Below are 22,949 nucleotides of genomic sequence, written 5' to 3' on the forward strand. Positions count from 1 at the left end.
GAGCAGGCTGCTCAGTTTAGTGCTCTGCGAGGACGATTAGAGATGCTGCTCGTTTCCTGATGAGACAGGAGACAGGGTCTGAGGCAAAACTGATAGTCCGAAAAGGTTACAACATTTGATGAGGAGCAGGATCCCTCTAGCCAGGCTGGTTTTTATCAGTGTGACTCATTATTGTGAAGAACAATTTCACATTAATATTTAATTGTGAAAAACAATTTATTACACAGTGTAAAGGAGCCATTCAATTACCATTTACAGTAATAATATATTTGAGTGTTACTAAGTGCTAGAAACTATAATTCATCTATTCTCTACTTGAAACTAATTATCTATATGTTACAACATATGCATCGTGTAAATAAAATCATATGAAAGTGTGTCTGTGTTCAGTAGTCCAGTGCACATATCAGTGCAACTCCCCGTTTGATCCAGTGTCTCTGACTCTGATCTGTAGGCAGCTCAACTGCAATCACGTAGTTAGTGGAATGGCCGGTAGTGGAGAGTGTCCCTGCAATGACAGAATAAAAGGCATTTGAAGCTGCGTGTGTATTTTTGCATTCCTGCACTGAGTTTAGTGTTTCTGAGCAGCCGAACGTGTGCTGGCTACGTGCTGTGGGGTGGAAAATACAGAGCTGCACTTTCAGACACACTGTGAAACAGGAGACTAACTGGAGTCTATTTTGGGTGAGTGATAAAACCACCAAAAGGAGATGCACACAAACACTAGAGCCAGCACCCCAACACCTCATCACGCTGACAGAGCTCATAACGCGAACAATGGTTTCACAGACATAGGTTAATCAGTTTCCTTGATTATATTTTTTCACACATCTACAAAAATGAAAATAAGATTAGCAGTAAAGTACGGTTTGTTGTAATATACAGTAGATGAAACCAGATACTGTACTGACCAGCACGTGTAAGCGTCTTGTAAATGGGGCAGATGTAGACCCCGGATGTCGGAGGTTTGCGGTTGGGTTTGGGGATCAGCCAGATGACGGCCATTTCAGTGTAAAGCTCCTTGGGCCTGGACTCTGTGAGCTGACCTGCCACACTATCCCAGCGAGCCCCCTCCAGGAATAGACCGTAAATGTAGCAGCCTGTGTTGGGTTTCTCTGTTATCTCTGCCGCCAATTTCACTATTACCTGATAGACGACAGATTACAAAAGAAATGGGAAAGAAGTAGATTTTATAAAGATAAATTACAAGACCTTTTCAAAGCAATGGGACGGCATGTACATTTTTACTGGTAGATAATTTAGGTTAAGTAGTAATATGCCTCACACATAGACAATAATGATGACATACAGCCAGACACTCTGCCTACTGTCTGACCTCAAAGTCAAATCCAATTGTGTCGATGGAGGTGCCAGAGCGACGGGCATAATTCTGGAGCGTTCCAGTGAGAAAGGCCTGCGGGAAAAAGAAGCCACTAATCCAGAAGACAGGTGGAATTCCTTTAGAGATCCATCTCCGCAGGAAATTGATCCTCTGGAGCAGGTCTGACACCCAAGAAGCTAGAGGCTTTAGAGACGGGTAGGCCTGGAAGGAGAGAGAGACACACACGAGCAGTCAAAGATTTATGTATTCTTAGAAAGCAGAGCCAGGACCGATCAGAACAGGAATGTCATCTGATATCCTGTTTATTAAAATCACCTTCAAATATCAAATGTGCAAAACTCATCTCCAACTGCACTGACTACAATACGGATGAATGTCAAGATATTAATTCAGTTCAAGACACACTGATGTTTTATTTTGTATGTGTGAGTTAAGGTCTCTTTTTAAAATTAACCAGACTGAGACACAGCTAAATAAACCAGTGTTTTTTAAACTTCATTTCTCATTTCATCTCCTCATATTTTGTAAATGTTTGCTATGTGTCAGCACTCCAAACATTTGCCCTGAAATATTATGTAGAGGTTGTGACACTCCACCTGACCACTGATCCGTACCCAAAAGAAAAAAGAAGGGTACTAATTTGTATGTGTGGTATGTGTGTGGTCTTGCCTTGGCTTTCCACATATCAGGCACTGCGTTGTTGTACAGGCTGTTAGCCATGAGCTCCAGTTCTGATGACATTACCACTAAACCCTTCAGAGCCTTCACAATATCAGTGAGACTCCGCGAGATAACCGCAAGCAACTTGTTGTACCTAGAAGTCAGTAGGAAAACAAATAAAATCACATCATTAAAATAGTAAATAAAAGTTTTCATAGTTCATAAAAGTGATAGACAAGAACAAAAACATTAATAAAAAACTTTTTAAATTTTTTTTTATTAAACCACAGTATAAAAGAACACAATACTATATATTTACAAGAGGATGGGACTGTTGATCAGTAGCATGTCTCAGCAAATACTATGTTAGAGATTCCTGACTTCCCAACCCCACCACTTTAGACAAGCTGCTGAAATCACCGGCAGCAGCGGCTCACACATAACCAAATGTAAAAGCTGTTATTATTACAGTGTGATTACGAACCATATAATTATGGTTACTGACTGTGACTTTTCAAGGGTACAATTTCAGCTAGTTTTAAATAGAAATATTACACAACTGGTTTCACATTTAATTATTATTTTTCATGTAAAAAATGAAATAATGATACATTTGTACTGGGTAGCATCACTGGGCCATCCTGGTCATTTTATGACTGCTTGTAGTGAGCTGAAGAAATCAGCACTGACACAGGTTTGTTTCTCTGCTTTGAAGAATTACTGAACTTTGGATATTCCTTTCAGAGTAGTTTCTGTTACTAAAGAAACACAACTTCAAGTAAAGTTTCATTTGCTACATCTGTGCATGGATATCAACAGTCAACGCATCACCCTGCTAGTGAGTGTACAACAAAGAGCATTGTAACCTGTCTTATATTTCTCAAAGAGAAATGCAGTGTGGTTTGTAATGTTCTCTTAAAGGACAGACGTGTGTTACCTGATGACCTCCTGAATGAGCACTGTGTTCATCGACTCTTCATAGAGGACCGGGTACTGTTCCATCACTTCCTGAACATTGAAAGGCTGAGGGATCTTTTCAACAATGCCCGCCACAATCTCCTCCACTATCTACATTAGTAGGAAGACGGAGATTACCAATGCAGTACAATAACATGACAACACAAAAGCAAAGAAAATCAAATCAATCTAAATCTGTACCTCCTCCAGAGTTTTGCCTCCAGCGGAAGCAGCTCGAGGCTGCAAACAAACCACGGCTCCCAAGAGGGCAAAGGTCTCATTCTGGGCAAAGCTGATATTAGCGTTGTCATGAAGACCAAAGATCTCAGGTGTATCATTGATGGGCAATCCCCGAATGTATGCCAAGTAACCCTAGGGTGTGAAGTGTCAGTAAAACTCATGTATAAAACAATATGGTACAAACATTTTTTTCACGTCCGTCGTCTGATCCTAACTTAACATGTGCAACATCTATACCTGTGTAACTGAAGATGTGTATAGTTGCAACATGTGAAATACTTACAGTCTTGCTTTTTTACATTCCTTTGTTTGTGAAAAGGCAGCAAAAACAGAGAAAACATTGTATATGTTACTGTGAACTCTCGGAAGAGCAAACACATAAACTAAGGGGTATTCCAAATTTCTCAGTTTTTTTATTTAGATGATAATATATGGGTTAGGAGAAATAATTGACAAAGCACTGTAAAGTATCTTGTAATACCTTATCAATACATTGGCTCCAATACTGCAGTTAATAATTTTAACTCTGGAATTGATAATCTTGGTAATTATTACAGTTTTTATGCCTGCTTTCTGTTTATATCATCCGTTTATCATGCACTGTTGCTATACTGATCCTTTAATGCAATGAATAATTTTGTATATGGTTGCCTATTGTTTATTTTCTACTTTAGAAACATTTAATTCAGTTGCTGCCATGTTTCATAAATGCCAACATATGGACTCATCACTGTTCACTGGTACTGTATACTGAACAGTGAGTTATCTTTTGATTCTGACCTCTTGACTGAACATGGAGTTTTGGAGTACACAAACCTATGCAGAGAAAGGTCAAGTCTAATGGCCTGCTCTTATCACAACCTTTTAAATGCTCTTGTGTTTATCTAACCTTGATATCCAGTTTTGTGTCTATCTGCCGGTAGACTCCAGACGAGGAGTAGACATAGTCATCAACAAGAACAGCAGGACAGTAGAAATCCTCCAGTACACTAAGAAGACATCGTCTGTCCCAGTCATCTGTGACACGGCCACCGTAATTAATCTCACCAGCAGTGTATTTTAGCACCTGGATAGGTAGAGGACAATAGGGAAGGAAAGCAGACAAACATACACAAACATAAAGGCATGTGTACAATTTCAGACTTATGGTTATTATTTATGTTTCTATGACTATTGACTATTGACTATTGACTATCACCAATAATAGAAAAGATAAAAAAAGGAAAAAGTATAAAAAAGAGTGAAAGGCAATGATATGTTTTTCAAAATGTTCCAGTAACGAGTACTTAAATAGAACACACAGAAGCCTTCTCTCCATCACCTTGTATGGGATATCCTGGTACTCATCCAGGAACATTTTGAGTTGGCTGATGCAGATGTTCAAGTCGCCATCGGTGAACTCATAGGGAATGTTGAAGCCCAGAGGGCCAAACTTCCTTCGCTCCAAAGCAATTCCATGGAACAGACACAGTGACAGGAGCAAAGACTTAAGGTTTGATGTCTGGAGAGGAAACAAAAAGTAAAAGTGTGTAAAATTCAATTTCTAGATGCATGTTCTCAAAAACAAAACTACAGGTTTTCTCAACTTCAATCATATTAGATATTAGAAATATCATATTAGAATTAGTATGCTGAGACTCAGTGAGAGGTTTTACTTTGGTAGAAGAAGAGATGAAATCATTGGTGAGCCTCAGGTATGTTTTCTGCAGGTTGGCTTTAATGCCCCTTGGAGGCTCAATGGTCATCTTGGAACCATTCTGGAGAATAGATACTGGGAACTTATTGCTGGGAAGACTTGTGAGCCACAGACGAAAGTCCTTGTGCACCTATGGAGGGTACAAGTTTTGCCAATGAAAAGAAAAGGAAACAATTAAAGTCACAGGAAAGTCCTGTGTGGCTTGTTTACCATTTGGTATGCGTTGTGAGGCAATTCTGTTCCTTCCTGTGTCTGAATTTTTATTTTAAGTAGTTCTGTGTTTTGTACAAGCATATGCTCAGACCTTTGTGGGGTTTATGTTTTCAATTAGTCGCTCCAGGGAAGGCATCCAACTGGGTGCCAGGTGACAGTTCTGGAAAAACACCCACTGACCTCTTTCCATGGCAGTATGCATCATAGCCTCAGCCCAGGGGCCCTGAGTCATATAAATAACAGTAGAAGAGAACAAACACATGAAGACACACTCAAGAGTGCCATTAAAAGTAGGCTTCACAAGGCTTAAAGGCAAAGTTTAACCCTTGCTTAAGAAGTAGGTAACATACAAACTGTGGAATACCACACATCTCCATACATATATTCCACAATGTTGTTCAGGAAGGCTTAAGCTTAATATTGATAGAAAGTTAAGACAAGGTGATGCAACAGGCCAACTTGGCCAGGATTCTAACTAACATCATTGCAAGTAAGTAGAGTGATACATTTTACTGGACAATGGTGAGAAATAGAGAAACAATTAACACTCAGTTTGCCATTCTCAACAAGACACATGAAAACGGCCCAGGTCTGGTGAGACGGCGATTTACACTGGCTGAGAGAGAGAGAGAGAGAGAGAGAGATTGAGAGACAGTGAGAGAGAGAAAGAAAGAGAGAGTCCCAAGGCACCCAGCAGGCCCTGACCTGGCCCTGGCCTAGAGAGATGGCACTCATTTTCTTAGAGAACTGCATGACATCAGCAAACTTGTAGAGGTCGGCAGCAGGATCAGTGCCAGGGGAAAGAACAAAGATGAGGGGAGTGGAGGGGGATGACTCAGTGAAGACCACGGACAGGTCTGATGCCTGTGAAAAGATGGAGAAAGGAGCAACAAGCCATAAATACTGCTGCTGCATACAGAATAGCAAATACTCAAATAATTTACAGCTGGCATTAGCATCACTACTTCTATAATTCAAACTAAGCAATGTTTGCACTTATGCAGACCCAGTAAAACAAATAGAAGAATCATTTACATGTTGATATAGCCATTGTCACAGAGCAAATCACTTGGTGTCACTGTCTAGGTATTAGTTTTAATGTATATATCAACGAAAGAGGGTAGAAGACCCTACTTGAGGTTCTATGAAGCGCTGTCCCAGGTGAGCTGAGACAAAGTCCTGAAGGCCTTGAACAAGGCAGTCAGCTCTCAGACAGCGAAGAATTAACAGCTTCTGGAATGAGTCCAGCTCTATGTCCCATGCTCCTGGAAGGAGTTCCCTATAGTCCAACATACACACATGCACACCTTGTAAGATATTAACTGCTTCTGGCCAATACAAATGTAGAAAACAAGTGTGCATTTGTTGACAAAGAGGTTATAAATGTGTGCCTGTGAGGCTGGTTGCTGTCAAAAATTCTCTTGAATCCCTGCAGATGTTCAGTGAAGCTCTCTGCCAGGTTTCTAAAGTTGTGCAGCGTGCTGAGGCCTAGAATGTCCTGCCAGGCACGCTCCGACAGCCAGCTTACTGCTGGGTTGATCAGCTCTTGGTTGGGCATCCCTCCAGATAGGAGGTAACGCCACTCAGCCTGACACAGGGATGCAACAAAGATTCAAGAAATGCAAATAGAATAACTCAGTAACAGATAATTTATTTATCTCTTCATCCTCAAACCTCTGTAGTTCCTAGAAAAGATTAAGATTAAGTAAAATGTGTAAGAGACTGCCAACTTTCGTTTCTCACCATGTCAATTTTATTCTCGTTCATCAAGATGCGAGCACAGAGGAGGAAGGCAAACATGAGTTTGTGCTTCTCAAACAAGCTGCGGCACACATTACTGTACAAACTGAAGGTAAAAAATTCATTGATGTTGATGATTCTGTTCTCCAGTGTGTCTGTGAGAAACACATCAAGAAAAGGTAGCTGAAATTTTGTTTTACATCTAGTTTCTTATACACAATAATAATTGTGTATAATGCTGCAACCATACTGCATACTGAAATAAACTGTTGAACTGCTTTCTACCTGCTCTTTCAGAGTTGGCAATGGCAGCCATGAAGATACCAAGGAACCATTCCAGAGAATACTGGTACATTGGGTCAACATTGGACAGGTCCGATACACAGAAGAAGAGAATCTGTGCACGCACAGCCACCGGCACATACTCCAGACGAGTTGTATCAATGTCCCGTTCTGTCTTTTCTGCTACAGTCACTTTGGCCTGTCATTCAAACAAGCTCATATTATCACAACAGTGACAGCTTATCATTTTGGGTGAGACATTTCTAACAAATCACATATGAGGTCTTGGAAAAAGTTACACAAAAAACACCACCAAAAGCAATGACAAAAGCCAGAGAGAAACACTCTCCCACTGTCTAACCTGGATCTCTCCAGCTTTGATCTTAGAAGCCTCCAACACTTGGATGAGCTCCTCATTATCCACTGGGTTTCCCTCAGTGGAGCTGAGCCGAAACAGGATCTCATCTTCAATGCCTTTTAGTTCCTGTTTCATCTTGGCATTGCTGATGATCAGCTGATTCTTAGCCTCTTCCAGATCTGGTCTCTCCTCAGCCACCACCTGACCCAGCAACTGGTCCTGTAAACCACTGGATGCATACAGAATACATATTTACACATTAACACTTACTACAATAAGACGATATGATTTTCACACCATCCCATAGTAAGATGCACATGCATTACATTGATTGCTTATAAAATATATCCAAGGAATACAGTAGTTCAGAATACACTAAAGTTGTGCCATATTATAACAAATAAAAATGTGCATCACTATATCATTGACATCATGAAATGACTAAAAAGTGTGTCTTCACGATATCAGTGATAAATTAATGTAATGATGTATGACACATTTATGTTCCCTAGCACGCAAAACAACAGCACAAGCCAAATGTCAGAGAGTGTGAGTAGTGTGTCAGCCTGAGATGACAATTTACTACCTAAAAAGGCAACTACTTTAAGTTTTTCCCAGGTAGATTTCTCACAGGGAGCATATTTGCATCACAAGAGATTGCAGACGGCTGAATAAAGGATAGCTCATTACAGAGCAACAGTGCCGTGTTTCCCCCTAAAGTCCAGCTGAAAAGGAAACTAACTCAAATTGCCTCATATAGATATAAAAAAGTTGCTCTCTGTGATAGATTTCATTTGTTGAGATAGTTATCGCTATGTATCAGCTTTGTCTCTTTCCTGCTCACTTAAATGCATGTAAACTCTGTCCCTGGACTAGAAAGCTGCTTGCTTTGAGTAACCTGGTTACTTAAGTGCATGTACAGTGAACACAGTGAAGGCCAGTAGCTCTCTGGAAAAAAAGGACAGAAAATAAAACCATCATTTTGTTTGCACTAATAAATGCTGTTGCCTGTAAGCAGAAATTACAGATTCAGTCATTTTTTTCTACATCTTTATAAATATCAGTATCGTTATAAGTATCAGTAGTTTTATTTACCCTTCACTGCTGACACAAGATAAAACAGCATCACTGACAGACACAGTTTTACAACAGGATTTATTAAGGCAAGGCAAAGAGGCTTATAAGGCTGTGGTGGGACTGAATATACTGTGATCATAACAGGTACCCTAACAGATCAGATCCATTAAAAAAGTAGAAAAATAAGATTGAAGTTGTGAAGAAGAAAGATAATTTATCTTTCTATTTATCTTTAACTTAATAAAATGTGTTACCTGGGTGACAGCGTGAAGTTAATAAGTGTTACTTTGGCAGAGACCTCAGGAGAATAGTGCGGGTTTGGCAGATTGGTGGTCATGTACAGTGTGAAGCTTTCATGGTAGGGGATGACTGAATCGCCCAGCTTCAGCACGGTGCTGCCTTGCTGCTTAAATGTCTAAAAGCCATAAATGCAAGTTAAGCAGACAAGTGTCAGGGAGAAATTTGCATAACACTAGCATGGAAATGAGTGAGCAAGTTCTGTTAGTTGCATATGCATGTTTACCTGTTGCAACAGAACAGGTTCTAGAGCAGGATCCAGTTCTTCTCCTACATTTTCCAAAAGGCAGGGTTTACCAAAGCGAATGGCGTTTTCAAGACTGCGGAGGAAGTCCCGGTCACTGAGCTTCATTACCTCCAATCCATTGTCCCGTTCCTGGATGGCAACAGGAAGCAAGTATGGATGATTGACTGGTGCTTTAAAAAAAAATACTCAATAGATACTGGAAAGCTTGTACTACACTAGAACCCCTGCAGTGACAGTGTTAGGTACTGTACTGATAAATAATACACATTTTAAAACTACAAATGTGTTGTGAAGAAATATCTTGAGATGAGAGATTCAACAGATGATTCTTTTAGCCATTCCATTTGGCAACCTCTACAGAGATGGTCAGGTCAGAACACAGAAGTGTCTTCACCATGTTTTTGATCCACTTGTTGGCTTGTCCCTGAGGGTCAATGAACAGAGCCCAGCGCAGAGAGTACTGAGCAATCACACCGTTCTCCACTGAAAGATTATCCTTGGGCAAACCAGATATCTACGACAGGGTATGATGACAATAGGGGTAAATGTAACACATGCAAAAAGTAGGTCTGTTGCATATTCTCACTATTAAGAATTAGGATCTGTGTTTAGAGGCTTTGACCCTCAAGCTCTGCTGACGAGACTGGGTCTGACCTGCCAGGAGCGGATCTTGACTGGATCTCCTAGAGTGTTGATCAGGTTGGGCTCGTCAGTGTGTGGAACACTTAGCTCTCTGAAGCAGTGTATCCATTCTTCTGCCATGGCTGCTCTGTATTCTCCCTAAACACAAAGACAATATTGATTTTCAAATGTCCAATACAAAGAACAGTAATGACTCTTAAACTTAACTGTAATGGAAAATATGTTGATACTGTTTATAGTTAAGCATTGGTAAAACCTATACAATTAATATGTTCACACTCATATACTCACTGAGTTACATCCCACTTACAGTGAATGGTCCCAGGTATGCCACGAATCCTGCAGATAGAAACACGTCACCGGCCACATTATTGACCATGTAATCAAGGTGTTGCACTGTTTCCTTCCAGCGCACCTTTTCATCTGCCAGCCCGTTGATCAGCTGAATAAAATAAATGACATCACTATCAATAATACCATTAATAAATGTATATATATGTTAAAATTAAATTAAAAAAAGAAAAAATACATAATTTATTTTATGATAAGACCAATTACTGCCTACTACACTAAATCTATATTTTTATTCAGATTTATGCTAGTCTGATTTTTTTACAAGCTGTAAATGAACCAAATGTACAAAAGTAACAGCACACCCCTAAGAAAACAATGTATTTTAAACAATGTAGAATTTGATGCTGGTTAACATAAATGTAGAACTCAAGTTCAGATTTGACTCCTCAGAGGTGAAAATTATGAGCTTCCTACAAACTTTGGAACAAAAACAGCAGTCTGTAAAAATGTGGCTGATTTTAACCACTTTATATAGTGACAGGAGGTTAATCCATAAATAATACATCAGCATTTTATTAATATATAGTGAATTTAATAGGAATCTAATACTGCAAAACGTAACCAGCAACAAATGATGTTTGAATCCATGTAGTGGAGTAAAAGTTCAAGTAACATTAACCAAAAACACTCCAGTAAAGTACACAAAAAGTTGGGAACGTAGTATACCTCAAAATTGCACAGTACATTACTCGAGTACATGTATTAAGTTTAACTTACCACTTCTGCATACTGTACTGTATGAACTTTGTCACTTTTGGATTATTGATTTTATACATACAGTACATTACATTTAAGCACACTTGTTTAAAACATTACACTATTTAGTTTCTAATTTTTATTTAAAAATTGTATAATATAATAATTCATCTTATATCTATGTATTTCTTTTTTTTCTTCCAAATCACCTCTCTCACCTCTGATGCTGCTATAATACTAAATTCCCCTCCTGAAGATCAATGTAGTTTAGTTCTGTCTTATCCTATTTCTATTCCTGACCTTGCCTGCTCGGACGAGACGAGTCTCACACAGTTGATACTTGCTGTCCAGCTCATCTTTCTTCGCCAGACAGTCCTGGTACTTGGTCTGCAAAGTGGCAATGCCGCTCTCTACCGCTGCCAGCTTTTCTTTGGCATCATCCAGGACACGCTGGGTTGCTGCTAAATCCTCCTGGGCCTCCTGGAGAGCTTGCTGTACAAATGTTTACAATTTAATGTTCAGATTATACTCTTTTGTGAAGTTAGCTGGAGATAAGTATGAATACAAGTACAGTGGTTTCAGATAATATCTTATATGAATATGAATATATGAACATAAATAAAACATGTATTTTGTTTTTTACCCTTTTAGGCTTCACAGCCTTGGCCACAAAGTGATATACATGCATGGCTCGCACCCACTGGCAAATGGAGGTACAGGCTTTGGACACCTTGGCAATGGAAGCTGGCTGGAATTCTTCATTATCTATGTATGGCTGGACTAAACTGATCACATTATCTGGGATATTGTCCTGCAGAGACAATCAGTGACACACAATGCTGTTGGTAATAGATCTCATAGATCCCAAACAGGATATAACAAATACCGCATCAAACTGAACAAAATACAAAGTTTAAAATGTAATACTTATTTTCTACAATGTGAGACAATGTCAGTGACATAGAAATAACCCTTATCTGCTTACCTTGTCATACTTGAACAGGCTCTCCAGAAACTTGCCAGGATCCTGTAGTAGACCTTTGCCAGGTTCCCAGTAATCATCGACCTTGGTGCCAGGCTTCTCTCCAGGAACCCTTTTGGGTTTAATGCCCTTCATAATGCACACTGCTTCAATAACCAACTTCACTCCCTGGGGTGGACGCTGCATTGCTCGGACCTATGGAAAATATGCCATGCCAGTTCACAGAAACAATGTAAGATGCTTACATTCCACCAAGACTTTTTTGAAGAACATCTTGACCAATTATCATTAAAATCTCTGACCTCAGTAACATCATTTTTATTGAGTGACTTGAGGCTTGTGAGTGCAGCATCCAGGGCTGGCAGAGCTTCATCCAAGTCCCTCTGAGCATCTGCTGCAATGGCACCTGCAATAGAAGCTTTGTCTGAGGCTTTTGCTTCTTCTTCCTGCACTGATTTTCGGGTCTCCTCTGCAACAACTGTGTCTTTCTGTCAACGTAAAATATATTATATTACGCTAAACAGCATATACAACTAAAAACCAAAAGCATTAGTTTAAACATTTCTCTATGGAAAATTGGATTTAACATGCAATATATGTGCCAGGAAAATTCAGGTATGTGGCTTATTTCTCTCTAACATTCTCTATAACGTTATTTCCTTACTTTGATGGTCTCCATAGTGACTTCAGTTTCCCTAGAGGCCTCTTCCAAAAGAGGTCTCATTGTCCCCAGCTCCTCCTGCATCTTACTCACATCCTCTGCTGTCCTGAGGAGCTACAAGATCAGCACATAGCACACAGTTCAATAAGAGTACTAATTAAGAATATGTACACAAATTACAATTGATGTACACTAAAGAGGTGAGATATTGTAACAGAGTAACCCCACCCAGCAAAATACATAAAGTGTATCATGATTTCTATTAATATAATTTCTTCTTCACGTTCCTTGCCTTGTCCAGACCAGTCTTCATGCGCTGACGAGCACTACACAGTTCTTGCTTCTTGCGTCCAATGAGATCTGAGAAGATTTTGAGCAGTTCCAAGTAGCTCTTGGGTGTGACATAGTTGTGTCGTGAAAGCTCAGCCAAGTACTGTTCACATTTCCTGGCTACCATCTGGTGGATCTTCACACACATTGTTGTCTGGAGAAAGTAATCCATTAGGAAATTAGGAAATTTCCTAATAAGAAACTACTTTTAACAATTTTACATTTGTAATTTTAGCCTTTCTCTTCATGAAAAACAATTTTTTATTTAACTGAGGTGGAAAATTTCTGCTTCGGTAGAGACTTAGGATAATATAAGTTGCTTGAAGTAAGCAATCAATTACAGGGAGCAGCATGATTAAACTGTTGTCAGGATTCTGCGGTTAATGCCTGATAAGACACTGAAATCTTTTTAAATTATTTGACATTTTCAGTTGAAGCTGCAGTGGAAGTGCAATCAGAGACACTACTCTGACACATATCCACACCTGCTCCTGCTCCATAGCCTTTTTTTCAGTTCACTAATTTAATTGAATAGGAACTGAGGCCTGCAGCCAAGTTCATATGTCACATATATACATTTACATTTAGTCATTTAGCAGATGCTTTTATCCAAAGCGACTTACAAGTGAGGAACAAGGCAAGCAAACAAAATCTAAGTATATATACATTAGAGTTACTAGACAGAGCTTCTACATTTTTGCTATGTAACATCTAGTCTGTTGACATATTTTGACATGTTTGTTTCTACATACTATTGTAAAACATAACATATAAATATGTTAATGCACTGTCCTTGCTTTGGCAATGGAATCCTTACCAGTCCTCTCATGGCTGTGGGGCTGGCTTCCAGTTCAGGCAGCTCATTAAGAAACGATGTTGCTACAGCATGCAGTGCCTCCTCTGGCCAAGCACTGAACCAGTCTATGGTACAACATGTCACCAGTGAAGGAAACTGCCTCAGTCGAGCACGGAACACTTCACCAATAGGACTACCAAGAAAGAAATTTTAAAAACCTCAGTAATTGGAAGGGATACAGTAAGGACAAAATGAAATGTTATTATTTTGCTTTCATTTGCTTATGACCGTGTGAAAAAGCTTTATACAATTACTAACCTCATGCAGAGTACAGTATGGATGTTGCTGCGGACCCTCCTGACATAGGCTGCCATAAGGTTGGCTTTGGTAGGCTGTTGCCCCAGGTCTAGAACCACTGGCTTCATTGCTGTGAAGATGCGCTCCTGCTCATCAGTTGCGTACAGGTTGGGAACATCCCCAGAGTTCAAAATATTGTTGATATCCTCAAGGAACGACTCACTCTTAATCTGGCAGATTAGATGTTTAATACTCATTTACAATTAGGATCATTTAGATGACATTTTAAACCTATGTTATTCATACTCTAACTTAGATTAATATGAAATATCAGGCGGCAGGTGGTAAGAAAGTGCTTGTGTTTACCTGTGTATCTACAAAGAGGAAAGTGATCTGCTGGTCCTGAAGACCAGCTTTCAGCATGATACTTTTAATATCTCCCCTCCACTCTGTTTGACCATAGTTCTTAGACAGCTCAATCTGGAAGCATTCATATTCTGACCTGAATGTTGACAAATGGACCACAAAGACTAAGAGTCTAGACAATTATACCACATGACTCAGGTATAATTTACAGCAAACAAAAAAATTAAAAAAGGTGCCTGTAAAATGAGACATGAATTTAAAAGCTTGGATATGCTAGCAGCACATAGTCAAATAGAAAACTTGTAAAAAAGTTATGGTAACATAGCAAATAATTAGAAAAAAAATATTGATGTAAAAATTGTGTACTCAAGTCTCACATAAATGAGGCCAGTTTAGTGAGTGACTGGCGCCCGCTGCCACCCATTCCAAGCAGCAGAGCATTGCCGAGGGGCTGGCGTAAAATACGACTGATGCGGCACACATGTTCAATGGCATCCATGAAGAGCACCAGCTTCATCTTGGTGGTACTGATTTGGTTATAGTCTTCCATGTATTCTTCCATCACTTTCACCAACTACATAATATAATATGAAGAAAAACAGTATAATGCAGTAACAATGAGTACAGAAATTACAACTAGTTTGGTGTAGTAAACTCACCATTTATATAGTTGATATAGTTATAATATGGTTAAGTGAATAAAAACATAAACTAACTTCACAATGCTCAATGTAGCTATTCATAAGATGTTAGTTGTTTAAAAACAGAAAAATATAAGTTAGAATATTTCACAAACACTGGTTTGCACTGTTCACCTTTTCCTTATCTCCTATCATTGTGTAGACTTTGTGCTCTGCTCCAGGAATCATGAAATCCCCATACAGAAGAGGTTGACAAGATACAACCTCATCAAAGCTGCAGTTAAACTCCTGAATGCAGTCCTCCAGGAGTCTGTTGAACCAGTCCCTGTCCTCAGCACACACCAGACGGTCCTGAAAAACCCGGCAACTTTCGTGGTACCACAGCTGCAATAACTGTAATTTGTTCTAAAAACAAAAACAACAAAGTAATTTTACTTTTACATGAACAGGGCTTTTTTTTTTATTTTGAAACATATATGGAACAAACCAAATTACTTTTAACCTTTTTAAACATCTTCATACAGGATTATGATTCAGTTTTGAAATGTTGTATTGCCAGGAGATATAATAGACTTTCTAACAGAACAAGTGAGCAACCCTGAAAAAGACATTTCTAAAATCAAATTATCATAGTAATGCAATTCATAATTGATTAAATGAATAATTAGTTAAATATATGTATATATGATCTGTGTACCTCTATCATAGCAGCCTCAGCCATGAGGATGCCCTGAAAGACCTTTGACAGGTCTCTGAGGTTGAAGGTGTAATGGGACTTGGCTGGAGTTGGGAGAAGCTGAGAGGTAATAGTGGAGTAGACTCTTATAGTGGACTTTACAAGAGACTCATTCAGTGGTTGGATTGCTGGCACAGGTTCTGAAGAAAAAGAGAAAGAAAAGAGATGTGACAATCAAATCAATTGAAAGCTGATTTAAATTTAGGCTTTTCAATGGTTGCTTTATAAAGGAGGCTTTCATATGGTTTGATCCTATTTAGAAATTTTGTTTTAGAAATATGCTGTATATAATTAAATGAACAACATTTAAACGTGTCTTTTTATATTATATACGCTATACTATGCTTTGCAGAGTATTAAAATACATTTATTATGATTTGATCTCACTGTGTGTGTAACTTACTGCCTGGCTCCTTTTTACTCATATTTCCCTCTGAAATAAAACAAAGATTCAGTTAGAAACTGTAGTTAGTATTTTCTACGTTGCAACAACTATCCTGTCACAAAAAGTTGCCTTACAATTATTTCAAACAAATTAGCTCATATGACTCACCCATCCAACTGCCTAGAATGGTGGAGAAAATAGTTTTCTTGCTGTCATCGTCCATTTCAGTGAAGGATAGGAAGTTGAAGTGGCGAGTAAAACGCTGGGTGATGGGGTTTCGGCCTCCACCCGGGGGACCCATGGCACAGGCAAAATTTATGTCCACTAGTTGCTTGAATGTCCCTAAGGAGAAAGGACAGAAAAAGCAAAAAAGAAGCGCAATCAAGTATAATTATCTCATATCTAAACACAAATCTATGTAACACAACATTAATAATATTTTAGACATAGGATAAGTCTTCAAATGGCAATGACAAAAGAGCAATATTAAGAAAGGTGTAAAGAGCTTTAACATTCTCACCAATCTGTTTCCTGTCATACCACCCTCCATGGTCCATCCACTGTCGCAGCAGTTCAATAGGAGGCTGGGCACCATAGGTTTCCAACATGGGCATGTTTAGGTCATCAATGAAGAAGATAAAATACTTTCCTATTGGAGGCCCAAACACACCTTTCCTCCTGATGTACAAGCAAATGCACCATTGAAATTGTGACTCATAAATACATGGAAGGCCAATGTAAATTAAAGCAGGCATACCTTTTGTCCAGTTTATTGTCAATGTAATCTTGAGTCTGATTGGCTGAGGTACGTGCAGAAAACATGAGGAAGTGTGTAATGTATTCAGCAGGCATAGTATTCAGCAGCTTGTCTGACATGGTCAGGGTCTTTCCTGTGCCCGTTGGTCCAATACAGAGCACCTGGATTACACATACAGACAAATGTAAATCCAGCATAATGGTGCCTTTTCAGGGGAATGAAACCATTAAAATGTAAAGCTTCTGATAAGTGCTTCAGTATAACATGTTTAAAGTTTAGATAATACAGTTCTGATCTTTTTTAAACTTTTGCCTCAAGCTAAAATATTTGTTGATAATTGCCTGAAAATTAACTACAATCAAAATACTCACAGGTTTTTTATTAATTAAAAGCATGTCCATCAGGAAAGACATTCTCACTGTATCAGCAGTGGGAACAATGATGTCAGCATAGTTTGTGTCTGGGGTGATTACAACACTCTTTGCATCTTTCATCCAGCTGACCCACTGAACCTACAGTGAATGCAAAAAATTAATGGATCTGTAACAGATCTGATAGTTTTCAAGTATAATTTGCATTGTTAAGCATTATTTGGTTACCTTTCTTTCCTCATCTTCATCGTCATCTTCCAAGTTACTGATACCTGCATCATCAAGTCTGTAGTCATAAACCAATCCCTCTTCTGGAAAACATAAATCAATCTGAAAGGCAAATACATGGACGTTTACTAAAACATCCCTTCCTCAAGCAATTATACAGCATTTGTGCAAATTGCATTTGGAAAAACTTGCAACTGGCATGCTTAAGCAGCAATATTGATCTGACCTTCTCCTCTACCATCTTGTTTTTGAGCCAGGCACTGAAGCGCTGGCAGCTGGCTGCATCTCCTGTGGCTCCTACACTCCACACCAGAGAGAACATGAACCAGGGCTCAATCAGCTCCTTTAGACGGTCCAGTTTCCTCTGAGGGGGTGGCCTTTCATCCTAGAAAGAAAATAAGGATTGGATCAACACATTACTATCTATCACAAATAGGAAAGCACATAAATCAATATACTGAATGACGGTTACTGTAAAACAGTGAAACTGAACACACACCTCTTTAGTGTCAAATGGACTGAAGAAACAGTCCATAAGTTTAAGAAGACTGCAAGCAAGATTACTGTCCAGGGAAATGATGACCTCCTTTACTGATGTGCGGACAAATGTGATGGAGTCCTGTGTAAACGCACAGAAAAATAAAAGAAAGCAGTACAAGTGCTTATACTATCGCAACCTATACTAATGAAAATGCATTAAGATTCTCTCACAAATATTTCTTTCCTCTCACCTGCAGGAATCTGGCAAACAGAGAGCTGAGCGTCTCTGTGAAAGGTTTCATAGCTTCAGGGACCTGCTTCAGCCAGCACTCTGTGAAAGGGCTGAGGCCCAAAATACTAGGCTCCAGATAGACCATACCACAGCGAGAGACTGTGGCTGGGGATGCCACAGCCAAGTCCTGCACCTCAAACATAATGGTCATCACCTGCATGAGGAAGACAAGAAAGATCTGTATGCACATCAGATAGAACACACAGAGACAAAAATCAAGACTATAAAAACCTTACATCAGTGAGCTTGATGATTTCCCCTGAGCTAAGGCATAGCTTTTTGTTGTCATCTAGCACAGTGTTCATGTTCTCAATCCACACAGCATCCACAGGCCCATCGAACATGTACCACTTCTTCTCTTTGTCCATGGAGGCTGCACCTCCACGGATAAGAGATGAAAGAATACCATCTGTCCTACAGTAGTACATAGAAAGGCAGAGAGTGTGTTTGTGTATTTAACACTGTTCAAAAATTTAAAGGAACACATGAGATCTCAATAGGCAAAAAGTCATGGTAGATATCTATACTGATATGGACTGGGTAATGTGTAAGGAACAAAAGGATGCTATAGAACTAAAGAGGACTGAAATCGAAAACACCCCAAAAGTCCAAGTGAAAGATTATGTGGCAAGTTAGACCATTTTCCTGAAATTTCATTGCATCAACATAAATAATACTTAATAATGAATACTTTATTGATCCCCTTTGGGAAATTGTGGTTGGACAGCTGGTAGATGGTATGTCAGCGCTACACTATGGGGTGTCTGAGGTGTGATGAGGTGTCTTGTCCAAGGAGGAACTGGGAATCACTCTGGGGTTTGTAGGCAACTGCTCTACCACCCCAAAACACAAGTTCCCATACACTGCCTAAACCCGGGATTGAACCAGGGACCTTTAGATCTTCAGTCTAACGCTCTCCCAACTGAGCTATTTCGGCGCAGCCCTATGTATGTCTCCTATGTGCTTGTATACATTCCTGACAATGTCAGTGCTCCTAATGAGATGACGGATGGTTTCCTGAGGTATCTCCTCCCAGATCTAGACCATCACTGAGCTCCCAAATAGTCTGAGGTGGACCCTGGTGGTGTCAGATGGACCAATACATTATGTCCCAGATGCGTTCTATTAGATTTAGGTCAGGCAAGTGTGGTGACCAGTCACTGGTATCAATCCTTCATCCTCCAGAAACAGACTGCTTACTCTCGTCAAGTGAGGCCGGCCTTTGCCTTGCACCAGGAGAAACCCAAGACTCACTGCACTAGCATAGAGCCTGACAATGGGTCCAAGGATTTCATCCTAATGGTACTCAGGGTGGCATTGATGTGCCTCCCAAGATCATCATTGACCTACCACTAAGGTAACATAACATTCTCCACGACTACTCCCAAACAATGTCACAGTCTGTCTTTGAGTGCTCAGGGTGAACCTGCTGCATATGTGAAAAGCACATTCCAGTCAATCTCCATAGTGCTGGGTAGTGAGCTTAGTGCCCACTAGAGGATGTCAGGCCTTTAGGCCACCCTCATGAAGTCTGTTTCTGATAGTTTAGTCAGAGACATTCATACCAGTGGCTTATTGGATGTAATTTTGTAGGGCTCTGACAGTGTTCATCTTGTTCGTCCTTGCAAAAAGGAGCAGATACTGGGCCTGCTGATATGTAAAGGACCTTCTATGGACCTTCTATTCCTGTCCAGGGCTCTTAGAGTAACTGTCTGTCTTGTGGAATCTCCTTCTTCAGACTGTGCTGGGAGACACAGCAAACCATCTGGCAATGGCACGTATTGATGTGCCATCCTGGAGGAGTTAGACTGTCTGTGCAGCCTCTGTAGGGTCCTGGTATCGCCTTATGCTACCAGTAGTGACACTGACGCTAGCCAAATGCAAAACTAGTGCCAAAACATCCAGAAAAGATAAGAAGGGAAAAAATGTCAGTGGCCACCTGAAAAACCATTCCTGTTTTGGGGGGTTTCTCATTGTTGCCCCTCTAGTTCACCTGTTGTTAATCTCATTTACACCAAAGCAGCTGAAACTAATTAAGAACCCCCTCTGCTACTTGACTGACCAGATCAATATCCCAGTATTAAAAAGTGTTCCTTTAATTTTTTTAGCTGTGTATAAGCTTTTGATAGTTTTGTAGTTTGTGTTTAATGATGTGAAGGTCCTTACCACTCATGTGTGAGCAAGTCATACTCCCCATAGAGCTGTCCCATAGTGATAGACTTGGGGTTGAGGACATATGTATGAACTGGCTCATACACACCACCGCTCACAGAGGGCTGGCCTTTTAGAGCTGTTAGAGCTGCACCTAGTATTTCATAACACTAACAAATACAACAGCAATTCATACATTAGATCCCTGACAAAAATCATTACTTTCAGCAAAAAACTATTAACACTATGTGGCCTTGACTCACCTTGGTTTTCCCTGATCCAGAGGGTCCCACCAACATCAGGCCATGTCTCACCACAGTAGTCTCATACAGCTGAATACACTTATTAATATACCCTGTAATCACCACAGTGCTGTCATTTACTTAATCTAAAACAACAGGTAACATAGCATATCTGACTAATACTAAACACACTAACCATCCACATCTTTCAAGTTCTTCATGATGGAAACATTACGAATGGACTCTTCTAGTGTACCATAGTTGATTGGCTCCTGTTTTGTCTTAGGGAAAAGATCAGACACAATACCATTGAAGAGCTTCAAGTCGTCCTGTAAAAACTTTGGTACATTGACGTCTTGAATGGCCCGCAGACAGATCAGCTCCTGGGTAACAGTCAGATTGAAATTTTTTTTTAACTATATTTTAATTAATGTTTTTAAACCTGATTTTCATCATAAACAAAAGCAGCATTTATAACCTCATTCATTTTAGGATTTTCTCTCTTCAGATTTCCCGCTGCTGAAATCACAGTCTTCACAGCTCTCATTCCAAAATCATAGTGATCCTTTAAGTAAATAAGAGAAAATGTCAGCACATCTTTATATATGTGACTTATATAACTCCCCTTACATCATTTTAACCATGTGTACACATACTGTACACACACTAAATACTGATTTTCTCCTGGATTAAATTGAATATATGTCTGATGCCCTCTGGATCCACTATACCTGAGAGCTAAGCTGTTCAGAAGAAAGCTTGAATGTAGTGGTGATTTTCTTGGAGAGGACATTAGCATCACTAAAGCCAAATGAATACAAGGAGATCTCAGCTATCATTGCATAGTCAGGGACCATCATGGCCACAGGACGAAACAGAGCCTGTTGAAGATATAATCAAATCAGTTTAAATGCATCTCTTTGTCTTAAGTGCTATATGCCAGGTATTTAAGACTCAACTATCATTGCAGACCTTGAGATTGTCAGGCAGCTCTGTGCGGCCAGCATAACCAGGATTCATAGTGATGAATACAGCACAAGAAGGCACGAGAGGAATCTCTGAACCCTCAAACACAAACCGCTCTGCCTAAAAACACAACATACACACACTTAAAGTAACATTCAACTGAATGTTGACAGTGTCTAGTTTGGCTTATTCTGGTGAGTAGTGCAACTTTTAAAATGCCCAAAATCCCACCCTTTGCTGTTGTGCCTTTTGTATAGTGGTGATCTGTTGTGCCACCACAGATAGCACCTCCACATCAATGCGATTGAACTCATCAAAGCATGCCCAGGCACCAGAGCTGCAGGATGAAAGGTGATATTTAATAGCAAAACTGTATATCCATTACACTAAAAGTACTGCCTCTCACCTGGCCAATCCTTTGAGGAACTTGCCCATAGCAATGAAGTCCAGTTGATCAGAGCAGTTAAAAACCACAGTCTGGATGGCCAGAGCCTTTCCCAGGTCTTTGGTAGTTTCTGTCTTACCCGTCCCTGCTGGACCTGCAGGAGCTCCCCCAAACTTCAAGTGTAGAGCTCCAGTCAGTGTCAGGTAGCATCTGAAAGAGGCAGAAAAAGGTGTGTTTCAACGATTATATTGTATTCAGGCAATGACAGCGTTGACAATTACCTGTCAGTGAGTGGAGTGATGACCAGGCGTCCAGAGTTACCAAGGTACTCGTATCCATACAAGAATTCTGCATTCACAGCGCGGATGTATAAGTCGTCATTTGCCCAGTAATATCTACAAACAGGGTCAGATCAATGTCACAGTCATACTGTACAAAAAATATTTCTAAATGATACTATGTGTTGGCAGCAAGGTCGGGAACGACAAAAGTAAAAAGCAAAAAAGAATCACAGATTAAAACAAACCTAAGCTGGCTAATCCACTCAAAGTCATTGACACTTGAGACCTCCTGCTCCACCAGTTTAGCAGCAACATCCTTAGCATGGACTTCTATAACAATGAGGGCTGAAAGCACAGCACGTTGCATCTTTGAGAGACCTCCTCTCACCAGTTGCACCAAATCACCAAGCTGCACAAACAAAAAGCCAAATGTTATGCCATGTGCAGATATTCTGTAGAATACACAATACATTATATTTTTCAATAATTGTGGATATGTAAAGTGTTTAGTTTCGTTTAAATATTTTCTAGTTAAATACCACACCTGCGTCTGTAGCTGAGGGTAAAGGCTGTCTGCTAAGTCTCCCCGCTCCAAAGCCTCAGACACCTCAGTAGTCCAGAAGACCTGACAGCCAGCTATCACCACTTGACCAGGCCACGATAACACCCACTGTACACGTGGTTCCTGAGGGGTGAAGAGGGGCACAAAAAACCTCTTAAAAAAACTCTGCATCTCAAAAGGTATCCAACTCAGAAATGAAAAACAAACTCTAATAGTAGAATACACATAATAATTATCAA

The 22,949-nt window shown here is 39.8% G+C and overlaps 1 protein-coding gene and 1 non-coding gene across 2 annotated transcripts in view; both read right to left on the bottom strand.

Moving 5' to 3' along the window:
• Window positions 1–190: 190 nt before the first annotated feature.
• The window catches only part of dnah1 (dynein, axonemal, heavy chain 1), a 31,011-nt gene continuing 8,252 nt past the window's right edge, over window positions 191–22,949 (bottom strand). The window contains exons 26-79 of the mRNA XM_026347632.1: window positions 22,693–22,833; window positions 22,394–22,557; window positions 22,149–22,262; window positions 21,889–22,077; window positions 21,714–21,819; window positions 21,489–21,602; window positions 21,248–21,397; window positions 20,995–21,081; window positions 20,713–20,899; window positions 20,538–20,629; window positions 20,290–20,444; window positions 18,360–18,537; window positions 18,083–18,277; window positions 17,851–17,970; window positions 17,578–17,736; window positions 17,352–17,453; window positions 17,124–17,264; window positions 16,753–16,913; window positions 16,516–16,673; window positions 16,164–16,337; window positions 16,014–16,043; window positions 15,572–15,750; window positions 15,049–15,279; window positions 14,611–14,807; window positions 14,234–14,369; window positions 13,889–14,097; window positions 13,592–13,763; window positions 12,737–12,928; window positions 12,448–12,558; window positions 12,086–12,271; window positions 11,787–11,978; window positions 11,445–11,612; window positions 11,102–11,293; window positions 10,062–10,193; window positions 9,764–9,889; window positions 9,504–9,623; window positions 9,089–9,238; window positions 8,820–8,980; window positions 7,492–7,717; window positions 7,134–7,329; window positions 6,852–7,003; window positions 6,500–6,696; window positions 6,243–6,387; window positions 5,814–5,972; window positions 5,200–5,331; window positions 4,855–5,025; window positions 4,521–4,700; window positions 4,089–4,265; window positions 3,161–3,331; window positions 2,940–3,070; window positions 2,012–2,156; window positions 1,337–1,543; window positions 912–1,146; window positions 191–508 (exon numbers count right to left, since the gene is read on the bottom strand). Of these exons, the coding sequence (XP_026203417.1) occupies window positions 387–508; window positions 912–1,146; window positions 1,337–1,543; window positions 2,012–2,156; window positions 2,940–3,070; window positions 3,161–3,331; window positions 4,089–4,265; window positions 4,521–4,700; window positions 4,855–5,025; window positions 5,200–5,331; window positions 5,814–5,972; window positions 6,243–6,387; window positions 6,500–6,696; window positions 6,852–7,003; window positions 7,134–7,329; window positions 7,492–7,717; window positions 8,820–8,980; window positions 9,089–9,238; window positions 9,504–9,623; window positions 9,764–9,889; window positions 10,062–10,193; window positions 11,102–11,293; window positions 11,445–11,612; window positions 11,787–11,978; window positions 12,086–12,271; window positions 12,448–12,558; window positions 12,737–12,928; window positions 13,592–13,763; window positions 13,889–14,097; window positions 14,234–14,369; window positions 14,611–14,807; window positions 15,049–15,279; window positions 15,572–15,750; window positions 16,014–16,043; window positions 16,164–16,337; window positions 16,516–16,673; window positions 16,753–16,913; window positions 17,124–17,264; window positions 17,352–17,453; window positions 17,578–17,736; window positions 17,851–17,970; window positions 18,083–18,277; window positions 18,360–18,537; window positions 20,290–20,444; window positions 20,538–20,629; window positions 20,713–20,899; window positions 20,995–21,081; window positions 21,248–21,397; window positions 21,489–21,602; window positions 21,714–21,819; window positions 21,889–22,077; window positions 22,149–22,262; window positions 22,394–22,557; window positions 22,693–22,833 (8,517 nt within the window). The 3' untranslated portion in view covers window positions 191–386. The remainder of the gene's footprint in view (window positions 509–911; window positions 1,147–1,336; window positions 1,544–2,011; window positions 2,157–2,939; window positions 3,071–3,160; window positions 3,332–4,088; window positions 4,266–4,520; window positions 4,701–4,854; window positions 5,026–5,199; window positions 5,332–5,813; window positions 5,973–6,242; window positions 6,388–6,499; window positions 6,697–6,851; window positions 7,004–7,133; window positions 7,330–7,491; window positions 7,718–8,819; window positions 8,981–9,088; window positions 9,239–9,503; window positions 9,624–9,763; window positions 9,890–10,061; window positions 10,194–11,101; window positions 11,294–11,444; window positions 11,613–11,786; window positions 11,979–12,085; window positions 12,272–12,447; window positions 12,559–12,736; window positions 12,929–13,591; window positions 13,764–13,888; window positions 14,098–14,233; window positions 14,370–14,610; window positions 14,808–15,048; window positions 15,280–15,571; window positions 15,751–16,013; window positions 16,044–16,163; window positions 16,338–16,515; window positions 16,674–16,752; window positions 16,914–17,123; window positions 17,265–17,351; window positions 17,454–17,577; window positions 17,737–17,850; window positions 17,971–18,082; window positions 18,278–18,359; window positions 18,538–20,289; window positions 20,445–20,537; window positions 20,630–20,712; window positions 20,900–20,994; window positions 21,082–21,247; window positions 21,398–21,488; window positions 21,603–21,713; window positions 21,820–21,888; window positions 22,078–22,148; window positions 22,263–22,393; window positions 22,558–22,692; window positions 22,834–22,949) is intronic.
• On the bottom strand, window positions 18,988–19,060 carry trnaf-gaa. The gene has a single exon. It is a non-coding gene; the product is annotated as a tRNA-Phe (tRNA).

The sequence above is a fragment of the Anabas testudineus genome, chromosome 5 (assembly GCF_900324465.2).
Source record: "Anabas testudineus chromosome 5, fAnaTes1.2, whole genome shotgun sequence".
In the NCBI taxonomy this organism is placed as follows: domain Eukaryota; kingdom Metazoa; phylum Chordata; class Actinopteri; order Anabantiformes; family Anabantidae; genus Anabas; species Anabas testudineus.